At 39.0% G+C, this 9,262-nt stretch overlaps 1 protein-coding gene across 1 annotated transcript; it reads left to right on the forward strand.

Moving 5' to 3' along the window:
* The first annotated feature begins 8,294 nt into the window (after nucleotides 1–8,294).
* Nucleotides 8,295–8,870, forward strand: LOC145681685 (histone-lysine N-methyltransferase SETMAR-like). Its single transcript, XM_081753304.1, has one exon. The coding sequence runs from the start codon at nucleotides 8,295–8,297 to the stop codon at nucleotides 8,868–8,870; it is 576 nt and encodes a 191-aa protein (XP_081609430.1).
* Nucleotides 8,871–9,262: the final 392 nt, after the last annotated feature.

Raw genomic sequence — 9,262 nt, forward strand, 5'->3', positions numbered from 1 at the left:
TCTATAAGACGAATGTTTAAAAATTACAACCACGATAAGCCGAATTTTAAGGGTGTCTTAATCATATTTTATAACCTCGATAGCTCGAACTGTCGTATCTGTGAATCCTCTACAAGTCGAAGTTTACCTCTGTAAGTCGAATTTTGTTCTGATGTGACCTGGATAATTCGAAGCTATGTCTCTAGGCATTTACGTAATTGTCATTATTGCTAATGTGAAAACGAGGAGAGCGGAATCTCGGTATCTCCAATTTTTGTCGTAGCCACATCGATGACTCGAAAAACTCGATAATTCGAATTTTATATCTATTCCTTCAGCTTCGAGTTATCGAAATCCGACTATATTAAATATTCTATTACTTTCATTCATCATCCATCTTCTTTAGCCTACAGAGTAGAAGATATCAGTGATAGGACGAATCATAAGCCACTTCAGTCATCTGAGTCGTGACTTTTGTACGGTTCGTCCGGTTCTGGGTATCGATTACCAGACCCGATTTGACCCAGACAGGACCCATGAACCAGGAATGAGCCGGAAGACCAGCTTTGCCTCATTTCTGGAGAATTTTATAGTTTATTAATAAGGTTCACTACTTAACCTCAAGATCGAGCTGTTTCATGGCTAAACGGTTAGTGTACGCGCCTCTGTCATGGATGACCCGGGTTCAATTCCCGGCAGGAGCTAATGTGGTTCGGATTCCACGTTAATCAGTATGTCCCGTCTTATATAGACTCGCTGCTGGAAGGCATGCTAAATAAAAAATCAATTAACCTCGAAAATTTATTTGTTTGATTTCCGGTATGACCTTTCTAATTCAAGATACTATATGTTTAATATTTCAACCATAATTTTATGTTTATTCATCTTTCCAAACGTGGTTCTTGAACATAGGCTATACAAATACAATTAATAAAACGCTGTTTGGGCTCAACATCTTTTATATTTTAAACGGCGAAATTCGTCCGATTAAACTTAGATAATCACTCATAACTAAAACATGTAGCTTGTTTTCGGTGTGATTCTGTCGCGTGTATACTAGGGATGGTCAATTCGGGTCTGGACGGATCCGGTTCTAGAAGATCCGATTCCGGAACCGGTTTTTCGGATCCAGATCTGGAACAGGTGTTTCGGAAACAGGTCTGGAACGTTCTTCGGATCCAGGTCCGGAACCGGTTTTGAAAACCGGATCTGCGAGAACCGGTTCCGCTGGGACTGGAACTTTCTGGCCATCGCTACGCTAAACCCAAGCTGCTGACAGGCTGTGAACAGTGCGCTAGATGAAATGGTGGAAGCGACAGGCAGGCGCCCAGGCTGCGGCCGCTTGTCTCATTTGGCTAAATATACTGGGTAACTGGTAAACTCATTTGGCTAAACACCCACTGGTGGACCAAAAAATTTTTGGGGGGGCACAAGCAGGTCTGGGCGGGGAGGGCACAAACTCATGGTCCTCTTTGAGTGTTTTGAAAGTGAGCTTTGTGCCTCCTTTACGGGTCTTTGGGGGCTTTCCGATCCAGGTCTGGAACCGGTTCCTAAGATCCAGTTCTGAAAACGGGCTTTCAGATCCAGATCTGGAACCGGTTCCAAAGATCCGCTTCTGGAACAGGTTCTTAAGATCCGGTCCTGGAACCGGGTTTTCGGATCCAGGTCGGAAACCGGTTCTGAAAACCGGATCTCCGAGAACCGGAACTTTGTGGTCATCCCTAGTTTATACTAGTGGTGGGTACAAAAACCGGTTTTTCGGTTTTCGGTTTTTCACCAAAACCGGTTCGGGTTTTTAGCTGGTCCGGTTTCGGTTTTCTTCAAAACCGATTCTGTCTTTTTTCAAACTTTGTTCTATTTCTGACCAGAATGGTGTTTCGTTGTTCTCCGGAAACCGAATCCATTTCCACAGAAATAGTTTTGTGTGTTTTCGAAAAGTTTTCACCGAAACCAGTTTCGGTGAAAACCGAACCGGTCTTGGAGAAAACCGAAACCGGTTTCGGTGAAAAACCGAACCGGTTTTGGAGAAAACTGAAATGTCGGTTTTTCGGGTTTCGGTTTTTATAGAAACCGGTTTTCGGTTTTTATAAAAACCGGTTTTGCCCATCCCTAGTTTATACACTGATCAACTTTATACAGGGCAAGTCAAAATGATGGACCCGAATTCAGAGATTAATTCTGTGAAATCTTATAAACACATGTTGTTGTGAGACATATGCTAAGAAAGGTAAACTATTAAACTTTTCTTCAAGCGTATCACAAGTGCTCTATGTAAGCACCTCGCATAAAACGGCCCACATCAAGGCGATGTTCTATTTCCTGTTCAACCTTTTGTAGCATGTTACGCTCAGCATTAGCAACTCATTTCATGCCCGCTGCGGACTCGTAGAATTAAAAACGTGGAAAGACTGCGTGTAAAATAATCTTTCGAAACCCATGTCTCTCACAATAACATATGTATATTAGATTTCAGAGAATACGTTTCTGAAATCGGGTCCATTATTTTGAATCACTGTCTAGTTATCTTTCAGCGCAATGTTTTGACACATAGAGAGAAAACGAGAAAGAAAATCTTTTAGTTTAACGTCCTGCGATTATGTCTGTTAGGCTATGGGAGACGGATGATTAAAGTATATGCATGATAATGGAAGGACTGGTGGAATGAGAATGAGGAAGGAAACCTACGGACGTGATGTTATCCAAAATTACTTGAGTGGGAATCAAACCAAGGACCCCACGCGCAAAAGGTAATCGCTCTATCACTGAGACACCGTACCCCCACAAGCTAGAAAGAAAATTATACTTAGTGAGAAGGCAGAGTGTCGTGTTTGTTAAAGATTAGCACGGTGGCTCAGTGGTAGAGCGCTTACCTCTGGTGCGTGGGGTCCCTCGTTCGATCCCCGGACAAGAAAGTTTGTGGTGGACAACATCGTGTCCGTGGGTTTTCTCAGGGTATTCCTGTTTCCTCTCGATTTCTCATTTCATCAATTCTTCCATCATCATTCTCTTGCCTTAATCATCGACTCCTTTAGCCTAAAGGGCGTAATAGGGATTTTAAACTGAAATATTTCATTTCATTTTCGTGTTTCTTTGAATAACAGTAGCCTTACACATACTTCTCAAAGGAATTGCGACTTCCGTCATCTCCGGGCTACTCTGGGTCATGGATCTCGCCGGGTCTGGGTCATCCAGGGTCATAGGTCTAATCGGGTCCCACTGGGTCATGGATCTCGCGGGGTCAGGGTCATCCAGGGTCATAGGCCTACTCGGGTCATAGTGGGTCATGTATCTCGCCGGGTTAGGGGCATCCAGGGTCATAGGCCTACTCAGGCCACACTAGGTCATGGGTAAGCCCGATCATTCCTGATCATAGGTCTATCGGGGTCACTGCTTCTGAGTCATGGGTGACGATGGCCCATTTCATCACTGAAGCGTATAATTATAAATTAAAAGTGTCATTCTGTTTATTCTTTCTGCTATTCCATGTCACCTAGTATCCTTCTTTATGAATCGTAGTAGCAGTTACTAAACATTTCGAGAATTCTCTGAAATCTCGAAACTCAATTCTCCCATCATTGCAATACTTCCGTCACTTGTATGGAGTTTATTCCCTCAATCACACGATTCAATTTAAACTGTTTAATTTCGATTTATTGATTGGTTATAAAACCCTTTGTGCAGTGCGGGAAAGCAAAAAATAAAACAACAAAACTAGCAGATTGTAAGGAAGGTCTCTCAAGTCTATCCAACAAATACTTCTGTTTCGAAGGTTAGGCGTAGGGGTTCTCTGCAATGTTAATCAATAAGACTCAGTATTAATTAAAAATAAATAAAAACTAAAAATGAAATATTTTCTTTAATCATGCAAGAAAGTGATTTCACTCTGGTTATTTTTAATATCACGCTGGACTTAAATAGATTTAACGCAATATTCTTTACTCTTCTTTTTCTGTATACGTTGTAAAATGAAGACGTTGATGAATTGTGCTGTGAACAGCTAAAGACACGGTCATGAGCAGCATACGTTCCCACATTAAATGTGAAATTTATGCCTCTCGTCCATACAATCCACCAACAGTGCGGCTAAATGAATCGAGTTTTGTTCACCACGTGTTGGTTCTGGTTAAAATTGATATTAAAACGCCGAAGGACGCAACTGCTGCGCCAAGGATTTGAAACTTAATTGCTTAGGCCCTAATTAAGCTAGGAAGACAATTTTGGTATCAATGTGTTCCTGAAGAATGAAGCTTACCGCCAATATAATTTTATGTATGTGGGGGTACCACAGCGGAGAAGCCCGTGTTTTTATTTTCTGGATCAGGTTTTTTGAGGAACCATTCCATCCCTTGGGTGTACAGTCATAAAACTTGGTATGTGAAGGAATGAAGTAGTCCACTACATACTAATACCCTGCAAAAGTACTTGTTGCTTATATGGTGGGTGTATGGTAGAGGCAAGGTTGACAATTTTTTTGAGTTTCAGTTTTTCACATAAACTACATCCATATAAGCAGGGTCGGCTTTAAGCCGATTGGACCTATTGCTCCCAATCGGGCCCCTCACCTAAGGGGGCGCCGTGCTAGTGCTGTCTACTCTACTGTCCAATCTAACCTACTCTCCAGTGTCGTTTTAACAGCATATTAGGCCGCAGAGCAAACAACTGTCTTATGGTCTCTATGACTTCTCCCAATGCATGTAATTAATATATGTCATTCTGCTCGCGGGGCCTCCAATGCTTGCGGGAACCCCGACCAAGTGGCTATGGTACCGTTAAGATGGCTTTGCTACTCTCTGATGTCAAGTACACACAACAACATATTGCAATATCCATGGACTCCACAAGAGAGGGTATGGCCTCTACGTAACAAGTAAATTAACAGTTTGTATTAAGTTTCCGTTTACGTTTCCGTTTACAACTTCTGTTGCAAAAATACATATTATGTTCAGGGAGTATGCTGCACAACCCAACACCCCTAATACTACCCCAAATTTCCCTACACATACCCCCGGGCGTAAAAATAGTGGTTTCTTTGAGTTTGTGTAAAATATATATATCGTTGTTCTAGGTGCACACTCTCTTTTATTTTGAACACCCTGGAGTTCTTACTGATTATATCATGTGATACTACCGTGAATACCAAGATGGTATCAAATAAATGAGCCACAGTGCGACTTCTTTGCATATCACTTCTCTTAATATAGCTATAGACCCTATTAAAAATACAAAACCAGAGAACAAACTTAGCTCTCTCCTCCAAAAAATCCCGTGGATTTTCGTTTAATCAAGTCAGGAAAACCGAATGTATACTAATGTGTACTGACTAGGTGGCTGCTTATGAAGGTTTGTCTTCTAATTTGAATAATCCAATGAAAAATATGTAATCCATCTTCCATCAGTTCCTTAAGGTTTGTGATCGTCTCATCACCATTTAATTTTGTCTGCAGTCGATAATGATTTCAAGCTGATTATACCCTTCATAAGTAACTACCTACGATGTTCTCACTAGTGTACATTACGTCTTCCTAACTTGAATTCTTTTCAAAAAGATACAGCTGTTAAGATATCTTTGAACCAACGAATTCATATCAATGTATATTTCATTATGTCTTACAAATAAAAATTTATGGAAACATACACTTCACCATTGTATTTCTCGTAAAATTTTTAGCCCAATTTAATATATTACATAACCCCCTTCCTATTTAAAAAAAAGTCGAGCAAGATACAAGATAGCCGACTTCAAGATGGCGGCCATGATAAGCATACCCTCAAATAGATGTCTACTTCCTCCCGGTGTCGGTTAATATGGTTTTGGTTTTCATCCGTTTACCCGTTTTACAAATAAAATGAAATTTTCAAACTTGAAACACATTGTTATGGCTTATTATGATCAATCAGATTTCTGGCCACTGCGGCCGTCTTTATGGACAGAAGCACTTTGAATTTTGCTTATTCTCGTTTTTTGATATTCCACACTTCTCTGCTAAGTTTAGTCAAGAAACTAGATTTCGATATCGATAGGTTTAACTTGTAAGAGAAGAAAATTATGAAATGCTGGAACAGAACATTCTTGAAAAATTGCGAGGCACAAGGGTGAAATATGTATTTTAAAATTCATTCACTGTCTACATTTCCATTTGAGTTATTTCTCTGAAGAATAATTTAAGGAATGATAAAAAGAATGGATTAAAAGACTGCGATCTTAGCCAATAATTAGTTTTTGGATCAGGGATCAAATTTTTTAACGGACCCTAAATCGAGTTTTCATGTTTTCTACGGAATAAGCACATCATACTGATTTAAGTGATAGTTTGGGTTTGGATACACTATATGTAGTTCTACAGATATAAGACGTAGACCTTACACGAAAACTTTTGATTGAAGTAGTGAAATATATTAAATCTTTTGATTCAAATATTATCTCTTATAAGCAATGAACAAGCAGATCATTTTTCAGATCATTTTTCACCAGAACATTTTGCAAAGAAAAACGCTATAGAGAGAGAGAGAGAGAAAAAAAAAGAGAGAGAGAGAGAGAAGCGAGCTCTACCTGATGGTACTTTCGTACAAACGTAACTAAACAAATTAACCCCTAGATGGCAAAAATACCAGTATTCCAGGGAACGATTTTAATAGAATAACAAACTTTAAAAGTCATGTTCCTACAAATGTGTAATCTTTGATTTTAACAGTCTTCCACCGGGTGTGTGATATATATAGGAGTGTCTACGCATTTACTATCCACCTCTCCTAGAACCTACTGCAAAGTTTATTTGTATCGTGCAATACAAAAAACAACATCATTTTGAATAAGAATGGAGAACAAATATTGATCATACAGCATCTTAAGCCATTAGATGATATTAGAATACTGTTCCTAACCTGGAATTGGCTGTTTCTAGGTCAGAAAGTTATAATAAAACACATTTACACATAGTACATTCAGTATTACGTAAGAAAATCCATCAAGAAAATTGAACATTTGTTTGTTTGTATGAATGACTAAAATAACAGTAATAATATAAAATAGACTGACAATGACATGAAAAACTTAAAAAAAGAAAGCAAAAAATCAAAGAGAGCAATTCTCAGAAAAAAAACGGGTAGGTAATTTACAGGAATAACCTCCAAGACGATGTTTACTTAATAATTCGAGTAAAATATCCTTCGATTCTTAACAAACGTCAATCTCTATCAATATTTCGTATTAAACTTTGTATTATGAATTTTTATCTTATGCAGACGTCAGCAGAACTTTACATATTAATTTTTCAAAAAGAATTCATATTTGTAATGGGTTTTCTTTTTACGTAGATAATACATTTTTAAATATCTGAATTATCAACTTCAATTTTTTTTGTTGTAATTGTGTGTTTTATACAGCTCTTTTTTTCTTAAAAAAATGTGTAAAAGTATTTCTTGATAGGTTTAAACAGAACTTAAATAATTCTGAAATAATATCATAAATTGTACAGTAGGGTGGAAGGGTAAAAATAATTGAACTAAAAATGACCGACCGATCGATGCCAAATTGATTTTAAAAACATGCGTAAAAATTGTCGACAATAAATCAATCATGTTCAGGTGGAGCACTCTGAAGAAATTTTGTCACCAAATTTTACTTATTTTTTCCTTTAACCCTTATAAAATCCTCGCTTTTTTTTTTTAAAGCCACATTGTCTTCACATTAGAAGAACTTGTATGTCATTAAAAGAAAAATCTTGATATCCTACCATATTTCACCGTGTACACAGTCTTGAAAGCGCCATAAAACATTTTTTTTCCATCTTGCAAGGAGTTGAACGATGCGCAACTTTCTGGGTCGTCTTGCTTGCTACCTGCTATCGCAATCCCGCTGACATAAAAGAGAAACCAGTTTCGCCGCTTCCGAAACAACGGATTCTTTTGGCCAGGGAGGGGAAGTGCGCCAAAATACACGTTTTTGATGAGGAGGTTCACTGTTTGTCCACTAGAGTGCAGTGCTGCATGTGTGAAGAAACCTTTCTTGCCTTCAAGAAGTTGTAACATGTAAAGAGTAAATAGAAAGATCGGGTTGACAGGTATTTTTTTTTATGACAGCTACAAGATTTAAAACATGGGCTGAAAAGTCACGGGCCTAACACATAGATGGCGCTAGTTGTATTGCAGTCACCTTGTTTTCAGTGAATACTAACCTTCACAAGACAGCTGTGAGAATTTCATGATATTCTATTCATTCGTCTGTGAGTTATGGTGCTAAGAGTGACCCTACTTGTGTTAGTTTCAAAACAATGGATCAAAAACAATTTCGTGTTTTAATTTTACACTGCTTCTTGATGGGAAAAAATACCGTTCAAGCGAAGCAATGGCTTGAAAAGTGTTATGGGGACTCCGCTCCATCAGAAACAACAATAAAACGTTGGTTTGCTGACTTCAAACGTGGTCGTAGAGACACCGATGATGCAGAACGCAGTGGACGTCCAAATGAGGCAGTAACATCAGAAAACATTAAAAAAATCCACAAACTTGTTTTGAATGATCGAAAAGTGAAGGTGCGTGAGTTAGCTGACATCGTAAAGATATCAAAAGAACGTGTTGGCTTTATATTGCATGAGCATTTGACTATGAGAAAGCTCTGTTCAAAGTGGGTGCCGCGTTTGCTCACTGTTGACCAAAAACAAGAACGTGTTGATGCTTCTGAGCAGTGTTTGGCCATGTTTAAACGTAACAAACCGGAATTTTTGCGTCGATATGTGACAATGGATGAAACATGGATCCATCACTTCACTCCGGAATCAAAACGATCGGCATCTGAGTGGACAGCAACTGGTGAACCTCGTCCAAAGCGCCCGAAAGCACAACAATCGGCCGGCAAGGTTATGGCCTCGGTATTTTGGGATGTGCGTGTGTAATATTCATCGACTATCTTGAGAAAGGACATACCATTAACAGTGACTATTATATAGCGTTATTGGAGCGTTTGAAGGCCGAAATTGCAAAGAAACGACCGCATATGGCAAAGAAAAAACTTTTGTATCATCAAGACAACGCACCGTGTCACAAGTCAATCAAAACAATGGCAAAACTACATGAATTGAACTTCGAATTGCTCCCACATCCACCGTATTCGCCAGATTTGGCTCCCAGCGACTACTGGCTGTTCGCAGACCTGAAAAAAATGCTCGCCGGTAAGAAATTTCGCACGAATGAAGAGGTTATCGCTGCAACTGAGGCCTATTTTGAGGCAAAAGATAAATCGTTCTACAAAAGTGGTATTGAAATGTTAGAGCGGCGCTGGACTGAT

This window comes from Thermobia domestica, chromosome 3 (assembly GCF_964235325.1).
Source record: "Thermobia domestica chromosome 3, izTheDome1.hap1.1, whole genome shotgun sequence".
In the NCBI taxonomy this organism is placed as follows: domain Eukaryota; kingdom Metazoa; phylum Arthropoda; class Insecta; order Zygentoma; family Lepismatidae; genus Thermobia; species Thermobia domestica.